The 24,362-nt window shown below is 43.0% G+C and overlaps 1 protein-coding gene across 2 annotated transcripts in view; it reads left to right on the top strand.

Moving 5' to 3' along the window:
- The window catches only part of MCM3AP (minichromosome maintenance complex component 3 associated protein), a 31,967-nt gene that overhangs the window by 4,989 nt on the left and 2,616 nt on the right, over positions 1–24,362 (top strand). The window contains exons 5-26 of one of the 2 annotated variants that reach the window (XM_068947698.1): positions 1,980–2,176; positions 3,591–3,730; positions 4,240–4,437; positions 4,658–4,926; positions 6,582–6,744; positions 7,239–7,399; positions 8,573–8,817; positions 9,581–9,672; positions 10,645–10,745; positions 12,362–12,493; positions 13,071–13,184; positions 13,690–13,842; positions 15,209–15,406; positions 15,719–15,787; positions 16,983–17,117; positions 17,521–17,674; positions 18,101–18,359; positions 18,746–18,843; positions 20,232–20,622; positions 20,786–21,040; positions 22,254–22,383; positions 23,552–23,758. In XM_068947698.1, coding sequence (XP_068803799.1) covers positions 1,980–2,176; positions 3,591–3,730; positions 4,240–4,437; positions 4,658–4,926; positions 6,582–6,744; positions 7,239–7,399; positions 8,573–8,817; positions 9,581–9,672; positions 10,645–10,745; positions 12,362–12,493; positions 13,071–13,184; positions 13,690–13,842; positions 15,209–15,406; positions 15,719–15,787; positions 16,983–17,117; positions 17,521–17,674; positions 18,101–18,359; positions 18,746–18,843; positions 20,232–20,622; positions 20,786–21,040; positions 22,254–22,383; positions 23,552–23,758 — 3,861 coding nt within the window. Of the gene's footprint in view, positions 1–1,979; positions 2,177–3,590; positions 3,731–4,239; positions 4,438–4,657; positions 4,927–6,581; positions 6,745–7,238; positions 7,400–8,572; positions 8,818–9,481; positions 9,673–10,644; positions 10,746–12,361; positions 12,494–13,070; positions 13,185–13,689; positions 13,843–15,208; positions 15,407–15,718; positions 15,788–16,982; positions 17,118–17,520; positions 17,675–18,100; positions 18,360–18,745; positions 18,844–20,231; positions 20,623–20,785; positions 21,041–22,253; positions 22,384–23,551; positions 23,759–24,362 lie in introns of both variants that reach the window. The other variant, XM_068947697.1, reaches the window with a different exon arrangement.

The following is a 24,362-nucleotide window of genomic DNA, read 5'->3' on the forward strand; positions in this document are numbered from 1 at the left end:
TCCTTCTTCCCCCCCCCCCTTCTCCCCCCCCCCCCCAAAATGCGTAATAATGAAGCATGAGAAAATAGAGTAAAGCAGTGCAGGGTCAAGACCAGGAACTACTAACTGATTTTGATTACATCTGTTTCTGAAGTGAGTAATCTCACTGTGGACAAATATGGTTCTGTGGAATGAGAATCCCCTTTTCAGAACAGCTGATGAGTTTGTCACCTGTCCCGTTTCAAGTAACTGGGCTTGGTATGCAAGTCCTTCTGTTTCATGCCAGTTGCTGAAGTTGTAGCCTTGCATTTTTGTTGTTGTTCCTCAGTGAAGTGTGTAGTTTGGCTATAGGACCTTGGACCTGCGGTGTGGAGACTAATTCCACCTCACGTGCGTGGATCTGGCTGCCAAAGATTCAGGGACCTCCTAGGCTGGAATGGTGCTTGTGCCCTGCTGCAATTACCAGTGGATCTTCCTGCTGTCTATCTGTTCTCCTTTTGAACTCGTTCATACCACCACGAAGTGCTGTAGCATTATATTTCCTATTTCAGTTAAAACAGACTCTTCTGTCTATTTTAAACTGGCAGATTTAATTGCTTAGCTTTTTAGTTTGGTTTTCATTGTGAGCAGGATTCACAGTCATTCACTATCAGCATTCACTCTGCTGTTCATGATCGCATATGTGGTTGCCCTGTCTGTTCTCAGTTATCTTTCCGGTCTGTCCTGATACGGAAGCCGTTTTTTACATCTGATTCTTCCTGCCTATCTCCTCCAACATTTTTCTTGAGACTGGTTGAGGGGTGGGGGAGAAGTTGTTATAAAACCTCTTCAGGTCATGCATAGACTTAAGGCAATTGCTCAGTGTTTTCCCCTGGTTAAAGAATGGCTCTAGTATGAGGTGTTTTCCTCCATTCCTATAAGTGAATGTGGAGGCAGAGTATTCATTCACAACTTTTCTGCTGTGGCTTTGTTTTCCTTAAGTTTTGTTTTACAAGCTGAGTATCTTCTAGCAGAACCAATTATCTGGACGCCTCCTGTCTTTCTGAGGCAGGTGAAAATGATTTTTCTTAGTTGTTTTACACCTTCAGCAGACTGTACTTCAAAATCTTCTTAGCTGGCCTTTATTTTGGCTTTGTTTGTGTGCTCTTTTTGTACATCCTCTTTTTTGTTTCTGAACTGATGGATGTCCCTTTACCTCTAAAGAGCCTCTACTCTGCTGTTGAGTCACGTAGGACAGTGGGAATGCTGATTTATAGTCCTCTTGGAGTTGTGGGTTACCTTTTACATGTATGTTAGCTTTAGAAACTCTGCATTACCTTACAAGCATCTTGTGGTTTAAGCAGCTACTTCGATTGTCTTTTTAATTGATTATGCAATTTGGGTGCAGTTCCTGTTTAAATGTTATTGTAGTTCATTTGGCTTTTTTTTTTTCCAAAAAGATGTTTGATTTGAGCTTTCTGTGGCTGCTGCTTCAGAATTTTTCTGTAACAGTTGCATTTGGAACAGTCTTGTACGCTGCTGGGATGTTAAGCTAGCATTGCTTTTCCAGTTGATTTCACCGATAAAACTTGGGAGTCATCACTCGTGGTAAAAAAAAAAAAAAAAAAAAACTTGGTATGTACGTCCTTCCTAGCGTACTTAAGAATGCTCCTCTATGTTGAAATTCTACGTCATTATTATTTTTGTCTCTGTATGCTTTGAACTTCTTGATGTGGTTATACATTTGCTTGAACTTTTCCTTATGAACTTTAAAAAGGTTGAGGTTTTCAGCACAGATAAGGACATTTGACAGTGTTGTCAAAGCAGTGCAGCGTAGATGAATTTAATCACAGTGGTAACGTTAGCTCATTTCAGCCTCGGTATGTGGATACGTACCTTACTTACTTGGTATGTTGTGCTGGGTACAAAATATTATAAACAGGGATATTCATGTGCTAAAGAACAGTGATTCCTTTAAAGCCGGGGCATGCAGTAGTTAATAATTGATGTAAATCTTTTAGTTCTCCAGCCAAGAAGTCTAGTCTCCGGAAGGCACTGCAGTTTGAAGCAGATCTTTTTGATACCACTTCTGAAGGGCAGAGCTCAGAGAGCTTGGGAGCTTCGTTGTCATCTCTCAGTAACCTGATAGGATTAGTGGCTGAGACATCAGAGGAAAGATACCGTCTTTTGGACCAAAGGGATAAAATCATGCGACAAGGTAGTGTTTGTAATTACACAAGTTCATGTGAGTGTAACGTCAGTTTTTCTGCTGGAAAGAAAGGGTTTAGTATCTGTTGCAAAGCTGTTGTAATATTATGATAAAGGCTTTAAGGTGAGACTGGGTCACATGGAACAGTCTATAAAATATTCCTCTTTTGTAGAGGGTTGTTGTACGTATTAATATCTTGTAGAACATGCGAAAAATTGTTCTACTTATTACGCGTACATATCCCTTATGAATAGGGAGCACCAAGCTATTATTCTCCAGCGGAAGCATTTTTGAGTTCCTCGTTGCAGTGCGTTTTGAGTCCTGACAAAATGGCAAAGCACCTCCTTTTACCGATAGGAGGAAAGCGAATGGGGACAAGGACTCAATTTCCTCCTTGCTCTGCAGGTCTGCCTCTTCCTTCCCTGATCCTAGTGCTCGTTGTGCTTGGGTGGCTCAGCGGAGTAACTGAGCTGAAAACTTTTATTTTCCCTGGGTTGGTTTCTTGTCGAGCTAGACTCCTTTAGCTTATAAAATGGCTCGTCAAGAATCATCCCTGTTTTAAAGAGGTGAGGGGAGAAATGCATGTGGTGAGTAGGACCTAGTGCTGGCTTTTACACACCCTTTAGCTGTCAGCTGTTAGATCAGCCAAGCCACCTTGTATAACCGCACTGCCACGCGTGCTTGACTTGTAATTACAGGTCTTTGATTTCTTTGACCCTTGGAGAGTCCTGTAGGTGGATTTGCACTCCTGCAGGTTCTTTGAAGAAGCCTATGCAAAAGCCTAATAGTGTTTCTCTAAATGTGAACTATTTCACAGTTGAACATTGTTTCAAGACATGTCCCCTTGTTCTGCAGTTCTGGGTTGTAAGCCCTTTCGTTAACGTCCTCACCTCTTCAAAGCTGACCCTAAATCCTTTTATGACGACACTTTTATATCAACTGATTGTTCTGTCACTTGACGTGGAATTATAAAATAACGACTGGTGCGTGCTTGGTAAATTAGGATACAAAACACCAGATATCTTTAGCGACTTTAACCTCTCCAGCAAAACTGTTGATATGAGGTGTACAGCAGGAAAAACTTCCCTGGGGCATGGTGCAGCCTTGAGACAGGTAAGGAGGGGGGCCCCTATCCTTGAGGGTTTCCAGCCTTGCCTGCCCTGATCTGGTGTTGGAGACTGTCCTGCTCCAAGGCGGAGGCTGGACAGGAGCCTCCAGAGACCCCTTCCCACCAGCTCTTACGTGAGTCATTGCCCTGGCAGTTTACTTCTTGATGCCTGTCCATTGAGCCTCCAGCTGAGGCGTGTGGTGTGTTTAGGGCTATGTTGGCACGATAGGATAATAGCTGGTAATGAAAGCAAAAAAGAGCAATGCTTAGCATTATGATTTTTTTTGTTTGTTTGTTTGTAACATTCTTTCTTAGCTCGAGTAAAAAGGACTGATCTAGGCAAAGCGAAAACTGTTGTTGGCACTTGCCCAGACATGTGTCCTGAAAAGGAGCGCTACATGAGGGAGACAAGAAACCAGCTCAGTATCTTTGAATTGCTTCTAGGATCTGACAAGGTACGAGCCTTCTGTACGCAAGCGTTTGCAGTTTCCAGCGCGTCTGTTCACTTGCTGCTTACGTAAAGCTGTCAGTGGTGTTCAGCTGAGTCCAAGGTTAATTCTGGTGGAAAAATTCTGTAAACCATTTAATTAATATTTCTGTCTCTAAGGTCCCCATTGTAAAACAAGAACGCTAGAGAATTACTGTTTCACTGTAGCAGTGGGATGCCTTTTTTTAGTTTTATAAACCTGGCCAGAGCTATAGTTGTGGGCAGCGGTATACAGATGTTGGTGATGAATTGGAGACTGCTAAATCAACACTTGCATGTTATTTTCTTTCATGACAGAATCACATTTGCTATCATAGCAGAATTGTCATTAGTAGGGCTGCTAGTGTAAACAGTAGAGAATCTCCTTTGAGCAGTCTGCCTCATACCACTGTAAAGGCATGGATGTGATGAAACCCCCTGTGTTCCTGAAAAAAAAAATTAAACTTTTTTTGATTGTTCTTTCTCCGCCTCTTGCAGGTAGATCATGCAGCAGCAATCAAGGAATATAGCAGATCTTCAGCAGATCAGGAGGAACCGTTGCCCCACGAATTGAGACCCTCTGAGGTGTTAAGCATGACCATGGACTACTTGGTGACAAACATTATGGACCAAGGAGAAGGAAACTACCGAGAATGGTATGACTTTGTCTGGAACAGAACCCGTGGAATAAGAAAGGTAAGTACTGGTGGGTGGAGATATTTGATGATAGAATGCGAACTATTGTGTGATGCTGTGAGAAGCGAAGCAAAACGTGATAGCGATTCAAGCATTCAAGTTTTGAAGCCTGCCTCAAAGAATAGTCGAAACAAGAATTTTCCAAAGGTGGAGCCAGATGACTCTGCTCTTCAGCCATAATTTAAAATATGTGTAATGCTTTGTTTATCCTTATAATTAGGATATAACCCAGCAACATCTCTGCAACCCACTGACGGTGTCTCTGATTGAGAAGTGCACTCGCTTTCACATCCACTGTGCTCACCACTTGTGTGAAGAGCCCATGTCCTCCTTTGATGCCAAAATCAACAACGAGAACATGACTAAATGCCTGCAGAGTTTGAAGGAAATGTATCAGGACCTGGCTAACAAGGGGATTTACTGCCAGAGCGAAGCAGAGTTCAGAGGTTATAGTGTTCTGCTGAATCTCAACAAGGGTGATATTCTCAGGTGGGAATAATGGGTATCACTTGTTTTCTCTTGCCTTTGGGAAGAAATGAGATTAGAATTAATTGGAGACAAATTGTAATGGAAGTGAAGGCTTTAGTTGCAAAATTATTTTGCCAAAGCAAAGAAATGGGGTACTGTAGTAATGTTGTTTGAATTTTTAATAGCTCATTTCCTGGCATTTTTAGAGAGAAACTGAGAACTGGAATGGACAGTTTCCTTTACTTCCAAAAAAAAAAAAAAGTCTGGTTGTTGAACAGGTCTTCAGAATTTTTCTCAATGAGGCAAGAGAGCAGTAGAGTTCAGCACCCCCAACTTCCTGGGTTTTTTTTTGTCTTGTTTGTTTGAACAGGCATACTGTAGTAACTGAGCAGATTTATTTCCAGGTAGAGCAGAATTTTTTTGGTTAATCTTACAATGCAGCAGAAAATATCACTGAAATGCAAAACACTTTTTTTCTGCGTTTCGTGATCTCCGTTTTCATCTGGTGAACTCGCTGGTTTGGGAAATAAGGTGGTTTAAGGTGCTTTTGGCCCATGTTTGGTAAACTGGGTAATGGCTGAACCCATGCTCGTTTCTCCTTGAGGCTGCAGCTCAGAAGTGGGGGAGGAGTTTGCAGAAAGGAGAAGACGGAAGGTATGCTTGTTTTCTGGTGCTCTAAAATTGTTTCTCCCAATACCACATTTCCGCCACCTTCCCCTTTAAGCAGTGTTTATGGAATAAATTTCAAACTACAGCTGTGTTTCTTGTGGTATATGGGGTGGGGGAAAAGTTGTTTATTTTCAAGCTAAGCTTCTTTTTAATAAAATGGGATCATTAAATGGGAAAACTTTATTTTTGTATTGCTTTCAACTTCTTAGGAATAGATTTGAATAAGACTTGCCACAAAACGCTAACTTTAGAAAAGGACGGATCCTGAACATCCCTTGTAACGGAGATGCTGTGTTCTCCAGGGAAAATCTGTCCATATGCTGATTTTCTTTTTTTCCCCCCAAATGTCCAGCCTGTTTCCCCTAGCTTAGTGGAAACTGTCCTGTGTGTCTTACTGACTGTTTACTCTTTACCTGCACCGTAAGTACAGAAGTAGAGCTATATTTATTTTACTCTCTATGTTCAGTTTGGATAAGCAATCATTGAGTTGAATAGCCACGTGGTTAAAAGTATCTTTTAAAAGAAGCTTTTTATTTCATATCCTTGAATAACTCAGTAAGGTTTCTAGACAGGTAGTAAGAAAAATATAACTTTACCTTTTGATTGAGAAAAGTGTGATAATTTCATTCAAGGAAATTCGTTTCTCTTCCCAGAGGGGCATCTAAGCTTCACGGCCTTATCCTCCGCAGTAGTACTGAGCAAAACACGTTTTGTGGGCGATGTCAGTTTTGCTTTTCTGGTCAACCTCTTAATTTCCTTCCTCCCAAGAATTTGGAGCGATGCACCTAAATACTAGCATGGTGCTAATGCTGGTTATGCTGACTGCATTAGAAGATATATGATGAGTAGATACTGTTAATTTAGTTCAGCTATTACTTTTGCTCATGTAACTTGGAAGTTGCATGTCTTGCTTAAAGCTTCTCTTTCATTCTATTTTGTTACAGGTAGCTGTGAAGTTGTTCTTGTTAACGTTGAAGCAAAAGGTTTCTCTGTCTTTGTCTCCACAGAGAAGTGCAGCAGTTTCATCCAGAGGTTAGAAACTCCCCTGAAGTTAGATTTGCAGTTCAAGCTTTTGCTGCGTTAAACAGCAACAACTTTGTGAGGTTTTTCAAGTTAGTGCAAGCAGCTTCCTATCTGAATGCCTGTATCTTGCACTGTTATTTCAACCAGGTAAGAAAAAGGCAGGTGGATATCTTCTAAAGGTTTAACCTGTAAAACAGTCTGGGACTTTTGGAAGGAAATTTTTTTGGAAAGCAGAAAAGTCAGCAGATAGTTACTTAATCTCATAAAATAATCTTGTACTTGCTTCTTCAGAGGCATTTAAAAAATTAATCAGAAGAGTTTTCTGCCATGTTATAAAATGAATGATCAGCTTAAACTATTAGAAACCCTTGCAAGCTTTTGTTCCTGCCCAAAAGCACAAAGGGATATTGCTCAAAATAAGCAGCAATGAAGAGGAGTGGGAACTAGAATGCAAGCGGCACGAAATTTGAAAATAAAATTAGATCTGAAAAGCTGTTTGCATGGAGAGTCCCAAGTTTTTTTTTACTTAGAAAAAAATTGCTTTTTTCCATGATTGTAACATCTTTATAGTCATTTGGAGTTTGAAGAAATGCAAGCTCTTTAACTTATCAGTCACCTGGCTTTCTTTAATCTTTCCCCAGATTCGTAGAGACGCTCTCAAGTCTCTGAATATTGCTTACACTGTGAGCACCCAAAGATGTACAGTGTTTCCGTTGGATCACCTGGTCCGCATGCTACTGTTCAAAGATTGGGAGGAAGCAACTGATTTCATAAGTTACTATGGCCTGAGCGTTTCTGATGGGTAAGTGGTAAAGAAGAGGTTGTGCCTGAAGATGCCCGGTGGGGTTAGATTAACGTTAGGCTAAGTGTTAACGTGGACAGGCCCTCGTTGGATTTTGCAATCAAAAAAGACAAGAACAGGCAGAGGTTAGAGACTGGACTCGATGGAAGCAAAGCGCCAGGACAACAGGAGGCACAAAGCTTAATAATCTGTTCTACTTTTATTGCTATATTTATGAACATTTCCTTGATTTCACCTTATTCCCTGAAGAAAGGGTGCTTGTATTGTTGCTAACTACTGTGTATTTCCACGTAACTTTTTTTGCACTTGGTAAGGTGCTTGGGGTTTCAAGGATAAAGAATACCTGTTTTCATGGCACCTGAAGGAAAAAAGCAGGAGAGGCACTCCCCCAAATGAGAGACTGCATATTGAGCTTAGTCTCTGTTGAACTCCGGGGAATTCTTCCCTAGAAAAAGACATTGTGGATAACCCAGTCAAAGGAAAAATTTTAATTGGGCTTTTCCATCTTGCAGTTGAACTGTAGTAAACTGTAGTTCTGTAGGAAATCAGGATGCGTTCTCGTGAAGCTGACATGTTACGGTGATGCGGATGGGGTGGGGTGAAGTCGAGTGGTGTGAAAGGTTGAGTTTTTAGGAGCAAAAGGAAAAGTAAAGGTTGAGTGGGAGAGGAGCCTGTAAAAGTCTTTAGTGGAGGATTAGGAGGATGTTAGAGGCCAACAACCGGCAGACAAGAATGTCTGCTGTGGAAATGCATAAATTACATGCATGTGTGCTGATGCATACAGACTTGGAATGCAGGCGGCTGGGGAAGGCGAGAAATTGAGCCCGTCACTTAGAGTGGTCCATTTCCTATTACTATTCGGTTTAGAAAGGGCAAATTAGTAAGACCGTAGGTGCCTGGATTGGAATAGGATTGCACCTTTTAAAATGATTTCTGTAGGTAGTCCTGACGTCTTTGTCCATCACAACTTGTATTCTGTCCTGGGAGAATAGCAGTTAGGATAGTGTTCTTGCCTTCCCTTCTCCAGTTCTAGCTGAAGACTGAGATCCAGGCTACAGGGAGCAATTCTGAAAGTCCTGTATCTGTCTCGCTTAGCCCTACTGAGCTGTCCAACTGAAAACGTACAGGCTACAGAAGCTTTGAGTATGTACTTCTATTTTTATATTTCCCCAGTGCTTATGTGGAGCTGAATCGCTCAGCTTTCTTGGAGCCTGACGGATTACCCAAACCACAGAAATCGATGTTTGTAAGTCGGAAGCTGACTGTGTCAGTTGGGCAAGTTGTAAATGGAGGGCCGCTACCTTCAGTGCCTCACCATGTGCCTGTGAGTAGCTTCAATGGACAGAACAAATACATTGGTGGTAACACAACTGTGGATCCAGCTAGTAGCAGCCAAAAATCCAGTGCGGATGCTACAGGTAAGAGCAAACGGGCGTTTCAAACACTGTTTAGGAACGTAGTGCTGGATCGTTTTGTGAATAGCTTTGTCCTACAAAGGAGAAACTGCTCTTGGCTCACGTAGATTGAAATTGCGTTCAAATTTAGGCATGATAAAAGCATATTTTTTTAATATAATTACACGTCTGTAAAAGCTCATGAACTTCCTGATTTAAAAAAATATATTTATCGATACAGAAAATACACTAATGGAAATAAGTTCAAAGTTTTATCAACATAAGTGAAGTAACTAACTGCTTTCAGATATCCAAGTTCCCTTTTCAGTTTGCAGATTTTGTGTACTGCTTGTTCTCACTGTGCCTCACTAAGTACATTGTCTTCAAGCTGGCTGAATTTATACCTGGTCCTGGTTGGAAGGACAAATATTTTGCATTTATTCAAGAGCAGTGTGTGAGTAGGTGCTAAGCTTACTTCTCTTAAAGCAATTGTTTTAGTGGAGGGGCACTCTCAAGAAATACAGTAATATGTGTAATAATTTAATTAGCCTGCGTGATGTATTTTAACTTCAGGGCAGCAAGCTTCCAATATGCAGTTGCCCGATAAATCTCATCGGCTTATAAAACAAGCCAGACTGAATTGATGTTTCTCTTAATGGCTTGATTTCTGTTCCCTCCCCTTCCCCAGAAGGAAGAATGGAAAGCAAAGTTGTGGAATTAGATGTCGCAGCAGTAAGAGTCCAGCCCCCAGCTCACCTTATGCCTTCACTGTTACCTCGTCCTCTAGTGCCACTGCTACCTTCTGCCCAGGCAATTTCCCAGTCTGTTGGACAACCTGAGCTTCTCCCTTCAAAGCCTCAGCCAGTGTACACAGACACGGTAAGGAAAGCTCAAAAACCCCTTGAGTATTTGGGAAAGATTTAAAAAATGATAAAAGGCAACTGAGATCCATAGATTGTCTCCAGACCCGGGAGACGTTCCCTGGCCCGGTGCTATCATTAGTTTAAGTAGTTTCTTCAGACTTTTTTTATTCTGAAAAAGGAAAGTCTTGTGTAATTTCAGATGCAGGTCTGAAGATGTCACTGTTTGCTTTCTTTCACTGGATAAACAAAGTTCTGTCTGTTAGTATTTATTTGAGACACTTCTAAGGAGAAAGTCAGTGATATCATAGAAAGTAGTTATATTGATTTAGCAGGTAAACTTTGTTTTAGTGGCTACTGCTTTAGTCCTTTAATATTATGACATTTATTTTGAATGAAACATGACTAAGCTGCTGCTTGTGTATGCAAGACTGCTAATGTCTGGTCTTAAGCGTGTACCTCATGCCCCTGTGTTGTTTTCCCTCTGCCCCTGCCAAGGTTTAGATTTGTGCAAATACTGAATCTGTGCTGAAATGTCTTACTGCTTTGTAAAGTCTTGCAGCTTCTATGTTCCGCCTAAGCGTGGTTACGTTTCAATGAAGAGCATATCTAGTTTTTTGGGATTAAATTAGCTAGAACCTGTAGAGAAATGGCAACTCTACAAGAAACTGAAATACAAAAATAGGAAGCACTCTCAAAATTCACCTTTCTTAGTTGATGTTTTCTGATTTAACTTGCCTGTCTTTAATACAAAAAGTTGCTTTTGTTACTATGTTGGTATTATATGGCTCTTACTTCTAGAATACTGAAAGACTTTCAGGCCCTTGCATTTACAAAGTTAGCTTTGTTTGCAAGTAGAAATACAGTTGTTTAACTGACTGTAATTGGCAATTACAAGGTTGGAAGGCCTTGTTCCCGATTCACGCGTGTGCAGAGACTGTCCTGAGCAGGATTCCAGCTTGCTTCAGCTGCTTCCTCCCCTGTGTTGTAGGACATTGCTGAAGTGGTGGACGGGCTTGTGCGTGACGTCCTCAAAGGAGAGTGCAGAGAAGTCAGCCGAGCGGGAATGGCTTACGTTGCTGCAGCGATCTGGTAAAGAAACGTTTTCTGCCGGTACTCCTGGAGTCCGTTGCCATTAAAATTCCAGTTGGCCCTAACAGCACCACGTATAAAGATTAAAACTAAGCAAGGCAAGCTTTGTAGCAGAGAGAGATTCTCTTACCGATGCAGTGGAGGAAAAATCAGACCTTCCTTCGGATGACCCCAGCCTTTCTGACATACATCGATTAAGTGATGTGCTGCTCTGTAAACCTTGTCTGGCACGACTCTAACATCACTGCTACTACAAACGTATTTTGGAAGGAAAGGTGCCCAAACAGGGACAGGAGGAATAAGTCCAGATCTGGCTTACTGTGCGTTTTGAATAACGCTTCTACAAGGGAATTCAAACTCGCACGCAGGCCATTGGGAAGGGGCATCTGGATGGCTTTGGCCCAGCCTCCCCCTCTCAGCAGGTCTATTGCCAGCACTAGATCAAGTCAGCCCTGGCATTGTCTAGTAAGGTCACTCACAACCTTGCATTACGTACCAGTGTATTGACAATGACGTGCAGATGTTGTTTCCTGATAATGCATGGGAATATCTTTTCAGACCTTGTGGAGACTGTGTGACTCTAAATCCAAGAGCTGGAATCCTATGTCGTCATCTACTCAGGAGGGGGAAAAGGAGGAAGAAAAAAAAAAAGGAAAAAAAACGCGCCTAGTAAACTGACATACGTTACCTAATCTTAAAGAGGACTGGCTTCAGTCAATCCTAAGTAAAGGCCCCCCGCCCAAGAAGGGTCTGTTACACTGTGGACAGGTTGCATCATTGGGGAAACTCATGCTCGATAATTGATTTTTGTGGTGCTGGACCTTACTGTCTTCTGATAACTGCACCCACGTGCCTACCCTTCCCCAGAGTGGGATGTGCAGCTGCAGTCTGGCTGTAAAACATTCTGTGTGTCTATCTCCCCTTAAATAACAGCATAGGAAAGGAAGGTTGCAGATTACTTACATAGACATGTATGCTTTGTTCCGTCTATGCTGCTCAGTCCCAGCAGGCACAGTTAGAGCTCTCTGACCCCTGCTTCAGCAGGCTGATGTGAGAATTAGCTGTGTTAATTTTGTTAGATTCCGTTTTCAGCAACTCAGTTCGGGATTAATTTGCTGGGTGTTCACAAAGAGCAGCACAAGGGCATAGTGCAAGGGTTGAATTAAAATCAGAGCCCATGCGTGGGGCAATGGGGCAAAGCACTTGGAAGACAGGAGTGAACTTTTTTGTATGAATATGGGTTTGGGTGTTTTTAAGCTGCATCTTGAAACTTCCCTTCCCACGCAAATTCAAACTCTTTTGAGCTGTAGTAAACTTGAAGGAATCGGCCTGCAGGTTTTGGATGCTTCAAGTGATCTTCTAAGCATGTTCATGTTCTTTGTGTCCTGTCAAGCATTAACATTTTCGGTCAGTAGGATGGCTCAACCTGTTGGTTCACTGGTCCACGTTATAGCAAACTGACATATTCATGTAATTGAAAACAGATGTAGGGGACCAAAATTATGCTGTCATTCTCACCCAAGCTTGAGGAAAACCACAGATGTATGGTGCCTAGCCTTTAAGGCTCTGAATGAAAACTTGTTGGCTTTGAAAGGAGAATTGCTGTTTTTGTGCAGCACGTCGGAGGCCGCTGTGGAGGAACTTCTGGCTGAAGTAATGAGGGAGATTCTCAGACAAGTGGCGGGAAGCGTGCTCAGCGCAGAAAGGGAACGCGTTAAAGAGGAAAGGCGCCGAGTGGAGGAAGAGAGGTGAGTTGCTGGTCCTGCAGGGTGGACTCTGTGCATCTCCTGGGCAACATAAAAACAGACCTGAGCCATTGGATGTGTGCTCAGACCCTGTGCCTTTCTCACACGTTGAAATCTCTTGATTTCTCTCATCTTGAACTGCCCTGGGATCACAGAGAGAGAGATTGCCACTTGTGTGTCCTCAGATGATCTGCTAGTTAGTTTTTTTGGGTAACCTCACAGAGCCACCACAAAAATGGGGAGTGGGAACGTTTGGGGAACTTTAATCCTCCCAAAGCTTCCAGGGAGGGAGGTGTCTTCACCTCTCTGGTGTGGACAAGGTCCTCACCTTGACATATGCAGGAACTTTTCTTTCCAAGGGGAAATAGTTCCTGTGATTGTATGGTTGTATAGCTGTATGATTGAAAGAGACCTGGCTCCATTCAAAGCTGAGTCTGTTTGTTTTTAGGGGGAGAAAACGGCTAGTGGGAACTAAATTTTAGGCGAATTAACTGTGGGTCTGATGCTGCACGTTGCACTTGTTATTAAGTGGTAGGTTTGGCAGTTGCTGCTTGTGTAAACTTGTTCCTTGTCCTTCTAGGCGAAAGAAGGAAAGAGAGCAGTTAATAAAACAGTTGAGTCAGTTGGTGGGTATGGAGTTGATGGAAGAAGTAATAAAGGAGAATGTTCGAGAGACATCAGACAATGAATTAAAGTAAGTACTACCTACTATACGCCATACTTTGCTGTTTAGGATACTTTCCTGAGGGTAAGAATTTGTCAGGAAGTCGCAGGCCTCTTGCTGAAGATGACCTCAAAGAAGGTCAAACAATAGAGTGCTTTAAAGAGAGAGAAAACGTACTTGGTCATACAGCATGTTGTCAGCTTGCAGCTGCACTGTTGTCAGGCAGAAGTGGTCCTCCAGGGGTGAAAGAAATAGACGCTTTATTTGGAACAAGGCTGCCCTGTGTGCTTTATCCTCCAACTCCATCATAGTCTGGCATGTATTTCTCTGGAAGCCTATGATCAGCATAAAACTCGAATGACGCTTGTGATTACAGATCTCACGTAGAAGGGCCATAGATTAAAAAGCAGAAGCATAGAAAACTCTTCCTCTTTGCTACCTGTCCTGGTAGTCTCTCTTATTTGCAGCACGGTCAGTTGTTTTAGCGTTTGTGTTCACCTCACTGGAGGTCTTGTCTTGTTTCGTTTTGAATTAGATGTGCCTTAGAAAGAGACCGGAGAGCGCGGATTGCCCGGTGCTCAGAAGAAGTCTGTGCTCATGTCATGGACCTCTTTCTGGAAGATGAGATTTTCCAGATTGCCAAGGAAACTCTTCAGGAGCTCCAGTGTTTCTGCAAATATCTGCAGCGGTGAGTTGCCATCCTGTGATACACTTTCTTTCCTTGGGAGTATAGGAAGGGTGATGTTAATAGTTTCAAATAAAACTGCTTGTGTTTGAGACAGCTGTTGCTGACAGGTTGGCTCCGCTCTAAAGATAGACTTAGTCTTGCATTACTAATATGTGGGGGAGGGGGCATACCTCATGGGAGCCATTTAACAAGCTTGGTAAGAGACTTCAGCTTAATTCTGTCTAGAAACTTGTAATTGCTTCTCCGATGTTTTCTACTGAGAGTTTGTTTTTCTGGATACGTGTTTTAAGTGGTTATTGTAGTGGTCCAAAGCAGAGATACGTTTCTCCTTCTGCTGTGCTGCCCCAGTGCAGCCAGGTGGAGACACTTCAGGTGGCGTTTCATACCACTAGAAGAGAGGAAGCAGCAGGCTGCTTTCCCCCACCCACCTCTGTCTCCTGTGAAACACCTTCCCTTGCAGAGTTCTACTTCTGTCCTAAGAATGTGTCCATTTCACTTCAGGTTATATGCGAATCTCACATGTCTGCCTTCTGTGGGATAGGGGGAAGGTTAATCAGGATCCTAAAGATATGAGAGAGACTTACATGCGGCAGTCAAAATTCAATGATGCAGGAGTATTTTTATATGCTCTGAAAATATCTGAGGAAACAAGATGCAAAAACACCAGTTTATGACTTAGTCTTTTGTCTTCTTTGTCACATGTTCTGTATTATTTGGTCATTGAAAAATAGGCTGGCTTCTGATGATGAAGGCTGTATTAAGCATTCCCTCCTGCTTGATTGATTTGCCCCAAAACAGGACAACAACAAAAAAAGGCATACCTTTTTTCTTGCAAGAGGATGTTGCAAGGGTATTTTCAGCAAGTACTCGAGTCGTAGAGAATGCTTGCGCTAAAAATAAGCATGCTGAAACCTGGGAAGGAAAATGATGCTTGAACTTTTGTCTGGGAAGCTTTTAGGGTGCAGGTAGAGGCAGCCCTCTTTCCCTCCTCTGGTCCCCATATGACTACCGAGAGTGAGTTCAACTTGCTATGCAGACAGCTGCTCCCTTTTTTGTCTAGTTTTTTTTAATATATTATTATTATTGTTTTTTTAAGGGGGTGCAGTGCTGCCCCTTTTGGACACTCAACACGTATGGCTGGCAGATCACATCCAGCGTGTGCTCTGAGAAGTGAATTTGCAGTTGTGTGCACGACTGTAGTCTGAGCCCACTGCATCTCCCACATGCACTGTCCCACCCTTTGGCCGTCTCTGATGCTTGTGGGATGCTTTTGAGAGCCTGACCCCGTGTGAAGAGCAAAAATGAGAAAACTGGTTTGGACTGAGGAAGTAATTAGTAGGGCCTATTTGTCTGTTCTCTCCTGAAGGTGGAGGGAAGCAGTGGCAGCTCGAACAAAGTTGAAACGTCAAATGAGGGCGTTTCCAGCTGCTCCCTTTTGCACGGATCCAAGAAATAAACTGAAAGCGCTTTCCCCCAGTGCTGAGTGGCCTATAGCCATGGACAACTTGGCCAAGAGAATTGTAAACCTGGGACACGCAGGAAAGCTGGGAATCTCTTGCACGAGGTAAGGGTGCTTACAGTGGCAGCAGCTGGCAGTTGGTACGATTTTTGGAAGGTGAGTTACAAAGTAGTCGTCTTCTGTCAGAGTCTGTTGCTAAAGTTAGTGGTTTTGCAAAACAGTTTTCTTAAATTCCCCCCAAAGGGCGCTTTCTGTATACAATGCCATTACAAAATCTGAAAACCCAAAGAAGTTTTTTTCCTTCTCCTATTAACAGCAGCTTTCCAAAGTTTTCGCAATGACTTTGAAGGGCTCAGCAGTTTTGTTTGTATAAAATAACAGATACGTTTGCCAATCGCAACCACCTTCTATTTCTAGATTGAATTGGCTGAGAAACAAGACAGTGCATGAGATGAAAGTTCAGCACTTCTACCAGCAATTGTTAAGGTATGTTGGAGTTTGATCCTTGTGTTTTTAAGCAAATTGTAACAAGAATGCCAAAGACCTTGAAAATGTCATTGTGGAGCGGCAAATGGAGCGTCCGTTTGCTGTTTTGCTTCTGGAAGTACTTGACACTTTAGGGGAAACTGGAAGGTAAATCCTTGAAGATGTTAGGACATCCAAGCCCATTGCTATAGGTGTAACCTTAAGGGTATGCCAGGCTTTATGCATTTTGTTCTCGGGTGGTATGGGACCTAGGTCGGAGTGTGCGGGCAGAACAATAAATGAGTCGTTACCAGCCTGGCTCGTGCGTGAACGATTTGATTGAGAATTTTAGTGTCCAGCGGGAGGTCTGCCTTCTTGTGGCTTGTCACACGCTCTGGTTCCTTATGCGTTTATTGGAGCAGAGTAGCTAAGGAGCGTGGAACTGAAGCAATAGGGATGTGGTCCCACATCCCCAAAATAAAGCTCGTGTTACAGATTCGGGAGCTGTAAGTCTTGAAAGTATCTGGTCCATGGTGAAATAGGTGGGTGATGGAACTAATTCTTTAGCTCTAATTTTGGACCTCTTGAAGCGTTTATAGCGTTCCAGCTTGTTCAAGGCAAGAAAAGCGTTCCCCTTGAAGGGCTGCAACCCTGGCACAGATCCCCAGGTGGGGGATCTCCATCTTTGGGTGTTTCCAAGCCTTGGCCGTTAGGTGGGCGGTCTTGCTCTGGTATTGGGGATGTTCCTGCCCTGAGGAGGAGGTTAAACGGGAGATTTCAGAGGTGCCATCCCACCAGTGCCTCTGTAAATCTTTTAAGAGCCTTTCCCATAATGGCTGGTAACTTGTTTTTTTAATGACTGTCCCCTAGCAGACCTTCCCATAATCAAACGCAGCCATGTTCTGCCAGTAACTGGTCATGGGTGTGCTCTGCGGTTGTGGAAAGTGATGTAAACTGATCTGTTTTGTTCACTGGAGTAGCTCAAAAGCATGCGTGCAGTCAGTAAATGAGGCTGGCAGACGTTAACGAATAAAGCTGCAACGTTATCTGTTAATTGGCACATTGCTTCAAGAAAAAAACCACCCACGGGAACTTCCTGAAGTTGAGTGATTAGGAACTGGTTTTGGAGCTTAGATAATGGCAAAATGGTGTTATCACTGAAAAATATAAGATGCTGCTGCAGTCTTTTTCTTACCCATTTCTGTCTCTCTTTAAGTGATTTAGCCTGGACTCCCCTGGATCTCGCCTCATTAATCACTGAACATATTCCAGTTCAGCAAGAACAGTTTTTTTGGAAGGTGCTGTTGGTTTTGCCAAATGATGAGGAATATGCACAGGATGATCCCAACAGGTAAGTAGAAGAGTTGGTTTAATACGTTCCTTTCTCAAGCATGGCAGTGGAATGGAGGACGACTAGTAGTGTCCTTGACATATGTTTTCACCTGCCATGTCAAATTTCCTTTCCCCTCCCCTTTTTTTCCTCTCCAAAGTACTCTAAGGATGTGACTGGAATTTGTTGCAAAAGTCCTTATCTTCTCCTGTCATTGTTCTTTGAACTGTTTTTGCTCGTATCAAAAACAAAGAAAGCGTTGAAATAGGTAATGGTGTGGAGGATTTCAGGCCATCTGATAAATATTTAGCAAAATCTAAGCAATTTGAAGATCGGGAATATAATACGTTATGGTAGCTTAGAGGTGTTTGTGCCAAAACCCTAAAACACCGTAATTAAAATCTTTTTTGTTCCCTTTGGTTAGGGTACTGGTGGACTGGTTGAAAGCTAAATTTATGGGAGACAAAAGCTGGAAGAAAAATACTTCACATGTGGAAGGCAGAATTCAAACATTGACAATATATAGTTCTCCTGGCACGCGAGGGAGCAGAACCATTAATGTCAATGTGTGTATAAAGGTAGGTGAGAGCAATCTTCGTATACCTGACAGGCAGTAAAAGGTTGTGCTGTCTTTGCCAGTGGATGTTGTCTGGAGGCTTTTCACGCTCTGTGTCCTGTCAGATGGGGAGGAGGTGATACTGGGAGGGATAGGGTTGTTGGGGAAAAAAAATTTTATGACCTTTTCTTCTTTTGGTTTCCAGTCAACTGAATGAATATTTGCTTAAGTGCAGTATAATAGTAGAACCTGTCCTTTAAATTTCTAGTTCTGAATCAGGTGTCGAAGTGTATTTTTGTGTGTCTGTTGGGCATGTTCATGGTGCGTGGGTTTTCTTGGTGTTTTTTTTAACTACTCAGGTTTGTAGAATGAACTGCAGTTTTTATTAGGAAGATTGCTTTGTTTTACTTCAGCTGCATTATTGTTGTCATGCTTCTTACTCGTGTAGGTGGCACACGGCACGCTCTCTGACTCTGAGCTTGATAAGGCTGAGATGCAAAAAGACTTACTGGGAACCAGTGGTCTTATTCTTCTCCTGCCCCCTCGAGTTAGGAGTGAAGATGTTGCAGAAGATGATGTTTATTGGCTTTCAGCTTTGCTTCAGTTGAAACAGTTGCTTCAAGCCAAACCTTTCCATCCAATAGTTCCTCTGGTGGTTCTAGTCCCTAGTCAGGAAGAGGATGCCACAGAGAAAGAAGTAGAAGAAGGTATGTAGTTACTTCTGTGCCTTGAAATAACGTGAACGGTTAGGACTGCCCAAAGCAGAACTGTTGGGGCGAGCGCAGTCTCTCAAATACAGAGAACATCTAGTTAAGAGAGAGGTGCAAGACTCTTCAAAGCTCTGATAGAAATCCAGAGGCTTTAAGGATTGGTTAATACGGAAAGAGATTTAACTTTTCCTAGGTTTCCAAGATTCCCTTGCACACCATATTTCATCCTGCGAGTCTGGAGGGAAGGATGGAGGGGGCTTCGATGCTGTGAATGTATGCCGAGAGTGAGATTGGGTCCAAGGAGGTGCCCATTTGTTCTTTCTGAATGTATACAGCTGAGGAGAGATGAAGGCCTTTCAGTTGCGTGTTTTTTTTGTCTTTAGGTTTGATGCTGCAGGACTTGATTTCAGCTCAGCTTATTTCAGATTACACCATTGTTGAGCTTCCAGTTTCTATCAGTGACTTACAAGGCACCGAAAGGGTAAGAAAAGCAGTTCAGCATGTGAAGAGATACACAGCTGATTAATCTCTCTGAATTGCTAATGTTTTATAAGAAATGATTGCTACGTTCTCAATAACTTTTAAAATGCAACTGAATCTTGTTTAAGAGGATTTTTTTTTTCTGGTGAAGTTGACCTTTCTCGTAGGTTTTGCTCAAAGCTGCTTTTACCGCATACCTGAATTTGCTGGAGTCAGATACTAGATACGTGCTTTTTTAGTAGCGATTCCAACATCAACCAGAACCGCTCTGACTTATTGCTGCTAGTTTTCTATTATTTGTGACTGTTCTCTTTTAACTGCCTAGAGATTAACAGCATTTGCTTCATAAAAACTAGTTTTTTCTCTGATACTGAAAACTGCACTGAGGCTCAAATATTTGGGTTGCATAATCCCTGTCTCTCCTGCCTGTGTTGACTAGCAGGGGTGCAATAACTGCATAACAGAAGAGTGTGAGAGCAATGTGCAAGCCTTTGGTATCCTTTAGCTCCCAGTCGTAAAGTGCAAAGGACCCTTTTGTAGCTGTTTTGACTGCTATGGGATTGCCCAGTATTATCCTGTTCTCGGTGGATGGGAGTGAGGGATGCCTCAGTGCTTTCATATGAGGGACAGATCTCTCCCTGACAGCTCCCAAATACAAGCCTGTGCCCTTCTTGTTTTTTCTATTTGCTCTGTGCTTGAGAATAGTGGCCTGGAGACTGTAATCAAAAAGCCATGATGGGTCTTTATAGTTATCAGAATAAAATAGAGGGATAGTTTTGTGTGTGAGCCATAGCTAGGTGGGGGGTTGGAGAGGTGGGGGAGGTTAATGGCCAAGAGAGGCCAATCTGGGTCAGTCCAAAGGCAGCTCTGGCCCAGCATCCCCAGTATTATCACAGTGACCAGGGAGGGTGCCTAGGAAAGAGGGTAAGGGCAAGCGCAGAGTGATACTCCCTTGCAACTTGTATTCGTTTGCAGTTCAGTGACAGCCAGCCTCAAACATGGTTTCTGTGCGTTTGCTCGTCTTGAATTGATTTCTGTTCTGTAAATCTGCCCAAATTCTCCTTGACCTCAGACAAACTTTGGCATCGCCAACACCTGCAGCAGGGAGTTCAGCAGCACAACTGCATGTTATGTGAACAGCCTCTCCTTCCTTTTGTTTTTCTTTTTTTTTGAATGTGCTGCATGTGAGTTTAGATTGAGACCATCCAGTCTGACCTTTACTGTTGCAAATCCCAGGATGCCGATGGATGATTTGTTTGTATTTTGCTGTATAGTATTCAAGGCCCTGTTCTGTCAAACTTGGAGGGCTACAGGATTGGATCCTTACAGTCCTCATCACGTGGAGCAGTGTCTTCTACTAATCATGTTGGTTTTTTTTTTATGTTGTAGCTCTCTGCGGCAGTGGGGTGGCTGGTTACCCGGTGTCCAGACTCCCTTGAGCTCTGCAGTCAGACCCTTCGGGAGTATGTGGAGGATGGGATTGATGGTGAATTTGGCAAGCGCTTCTATCATGACCGGAAGGAGAGGCGTTCAGCTGGTCTACCGTCTCAGGAGCCTGGGGTCATTATAGAGCTGTACAACAATGTGTTGCAGTTCCTTTCAGATGTAGCATCCTCAGAGCTTGTGTGTGACTTGTCTTGGCCTGTTACAGAGTTTTCAGAGCCTGGGGGTAACAAACTGTTACCCCACCTGCAGTGGAACATGCCTGATCACCTGGCCTGGCTGAAGAAAGCTGTGCTTTCCTTCCAGATCCCATACCTAGATCTGCCTCCATTGGGTGGTATGTACTTCACGTTTCAGTGTCCCCTTGGCAGCATGTCATTTTCTCAAATGTGCCTGTGCTGCTTGGAGAACTGTCTTCGTGTAAAGCTGTTGTTTTGGCTCTGTCGCGCGTTCTTGCAAATCACTTTTGTGGTTTTGTTGTCGTTTTGTTTTTTCCTTAGCTCCTTGGCGTCCTGTTTGCCACATGGTTTTTCAGTATGTGTCTCAGATCGCTAGTTCTTCTCATACTCAACCACTGATCCAGTCCCAAGTGGAGAATCTGCTGAGCAGAACTTTCCGAAAGTGGAAAAGCAGGACGGCTGGGAGCTCTGATGATGGACCTTCTGTTGATGAGATCCCTTGGGATGATATCTTAGCACTCTGCATCGATCATAAACTGAGAGACTGGAAACCACCCAAACTGCCTATCTCACCAGGTATTGTGTGAACTTCTATGGCATGGGTGTTATCTTATGCATAACTACACTTAATAACTTGGCATAGGTGCCTTTAGGTATGGTAGTGAGTGATATGTAGCGTTAGTGTAGCAGATTGAGCGCTCTGGTCTTGATCTCCTCCTCCGCGTTGTAGAATGGCACTGTGCTTATTGCACGTTTTTCTGCCATTGAGAGCATATGTTTTTTGCCAGTTACAGCTTTACTTGAGCTTGCTACGTGTTAAAGCACTATGATTAAAATTTCCACATCTTTTACATGGAGGAGTACAGTCAGAATCTTTCAACCCCTGTATCCCAGTAGAGAGGGCATTTAGATTCAACCAAAAGCCAAGAATTGGTCCCCCAGAAGCCACATCTACTCAGGTCAGCTGAGATGGCAGACCTGCTGCAGGAGGAGATTTGTCTTAATTGGTAAGTAATTAAACAGGCAAAACCAGAACTACTTCCTTAAACATTTAATCATTCACTTGTAATAGGTGTCTGAGACAACATGCTGGGAATATGTTCAGAAAATGAATTGTATATATTTAAACAGCACTTCTTCAGAGCTAGGATTCAAATCTTTCTTTCCACAAAAAGGATACAAGATAAAAGAAGGATAAGGATGTCAGTAAAACAGAGTTGGAAAGAACCAACGCATTCCCATTGCTTTCATCTGACAAGGTGCACAGCCTTTAGCAGACAGAGCAAGTTCAGAAGGATTGCTGATTAAAGTTTGTGCATCTGATGCACAATCCTGGAACAAGCACTGTCAAATACCTGAGTGTTTAATTCAATAAACTGGGGAGAGGAGGAGAAAGCCTAGTACTGTTAGTGAATGCTTCTGGGAGGTTAATGAGGTTTGTGTCTGAAATTCTGCTTACTTTCAATTTCAAGTGTGCTTTTCTTTGTGCCCTGTTTAGCTTAATTATAGGGAGACTGCTTTAACAAAATGACTACCTGATTGGCTGGACACTGAATTTAGATGCACTAGAATTCTAAAATGAAGATAAAACTGCGTTTTACAGTCTTTGGAGTAATCTGGTATTTGTTGAAGAGTGAATCAACTCTAAAAAGCCCCTTTTTACATGTGCAGTACAACTTAAAGCTACTTGAAAGTGAACACAATTTTCAGTGGCTTTTTAATGCTGAGTTTTTCTTCTGAAGGGGAAAATCTGTACTGGGATTAAATGTTGGGTTTGACTTGTTCGCAGAAGCAGTAAGTGAAGATGGCCAGATTCGTGTATACTTCTTCAAGGAGCATTTAAAAAACTTCACTCTCCCTTTTTCTTGGGAGCAAGCCAGATTGCGAACCCAGAAGGAGATCCAGCAGGGCCATAGGAGGTGAGGTGACTCTGACGTTTCCCGTGTGAATAATGTTCAGCCATCAGTTACTCCACCAGAGCTACTCAGTGAATGCTGAGGAGGTTGCTTAAGACCTCTGTGACAATTGCATAGTGCCTTCATGATGTTCACAACCTGTGTGTGGTGTTCTCTCCGAACATGCTTGTGGTAAATCCTCTTGAAACGAGGTACAAGGGTATCTGTGCAGAAACCAGATGGTAAATAATTTGACTTCTGCAGGGTTGCCCCACTGTCAAGGACTTACCTGGAATGCACTTTTTAAAGTCTTGTAAATTGTGAAGTTCTACTGCCAGAGAGAACACAATTGTGGCTTGAGATACGTTTGAAGTTAGACTTGTGCTGTGAGTACACACAAATGGAGGGAAAACGGTGTGAAGTTGAGGAAGCACGTAGGAGTAAATCATGAGCATGTCCTTTATTTAGTACCGCGCCCTTCCTTTACGTTCACCTTCATCTGCAGCCTGGACCTGTTAGATGAATGATCAAAACTATTTGGAAGTTTTGTCTTTCAGTACCTAAGGTCTTTTGGGAAAACTGTAAGTGGTCTTAATGAAGCATTGGCTAGTGTTGCATGGTGCCTTAGGCCCCTTCCTTAGCAAAGCCGTGGGCCTGTTATTTGCTAGGAGGGTGCTGCTAGCCATATGTCCAGTTGGATACGGACTTGCAGATTTACTTTCTTTGGTGACTTCACATTTATTTTACACCATTTTGGGCTCAAAAGGAGGCTCTGTCCCCAGCTTGTGGCATGGCAATAAGGAAGTCTTGCTGCTAAGAGATTTTAGAGGTTGAGAGGGGAGGGTGTCTTAGAGCTATGTGGCTCCTATTAGAGCCCTGTTCAGAGTGAAGCCAGTCTCTGTTCCCTCTTGGAAACTGCCATCTGCTGCTCCTCTATCTAGCAGGGAATGTCTAGATACTTTTCTTGGGCGTGAAACCCAGCCTTTTGTTAGATACATTCCTTGAATCTCACGAAGCATTGCATCTCCTATGTAGATGGTAAGCATGCTAGACTGGCACAAGGGGGTCGTGTCTCAAGACGAGATCCCCTTTTTGCTCCCTGCTTTTGCTAAATTTGTGTTGATTTTTCTTTATCATCCAAACACTCATACCAGTTCTGCTCCCCCCCCACCCCCACCCCGCTCTCTCTCAGGTCAAGGGTGAAGTCTCCCATCTCTTCTAAGAAACCCTGTAGTGTCTCGATCATGCCAGCTCAATATGGCGCTGACACGAGCGTGCTGTCAGGTCAGGAAAAGAGCGTTCCCAGTGCAGTTGAACTCTCAGACACGGCTTCAGCCCTGGAGCTTCTCCCAGAACGTCTCTTGACCCAGTTGCAACTGGAGAAAAGAGAGAGCAAGAAGTAAGTTACCAGAGCAGTATCTAAAGCCATTTCCGTGCCGCCCTTGGTTGAGGGTTGTAAATAGTTAACTTGTATGCACTGAAGTCCAGCAGTGTTTTTGGAAAACACCCTAATTGATGTCTCCAATTTCTTCTTCATTCATCAAGTGCAAAAGTTCAAGGCTGTTCCCTGCTAGCTCCTACTTGCATTGCAGGAACTGTCCGGGATGGTAGAAATACTGGGAGCTTTGAGGAACGGTTGGAAACTGTCTATGGGCAATCAAGCCACCAATGAAAAGCAGTACAGTGGTGTGTGGTGTTCAGTGGTCTTTAAAGATGACATGGAAGCATGCAGATGTTCACATGGTGTGTCTTGACGTGCCACAGATGTCTAAAGCCCATTTGGGATGGCAGTCTCTATGACCTTGCAACTTTTACAGCTGTAGCAAAGCAGGTCATGAAGCCAAAGAATGAATCGTTTTTGAGGCTGGCTAAAGAGCTTTGTATTTGCTGCCTTCATCAGTCAGATGTCTTGAATTTGCATGGCTCCTTTCTGTATTACAGCCTTCTGCAGTGGGTTTCCCCAATAGCAATGGGGGATGTCAGTGTTGGAAATCACTGTGAGC

The sequence above is a fragment of the Struthio camelus genome, chromosome 6 (assembly GCF_040807025.1).
Source record: "Struthio camelus isolate bStrCam1 chromosome 6, bStrCam1.hap1, whole genome shotgun sequence".
Classification (NCBI taxonomy): domain Eukaryota; kingdom Metazoa; phylum Chordata; class Aves; order Struthioniformes; family Struthionidae; genus Struthio; species Struthio camelus.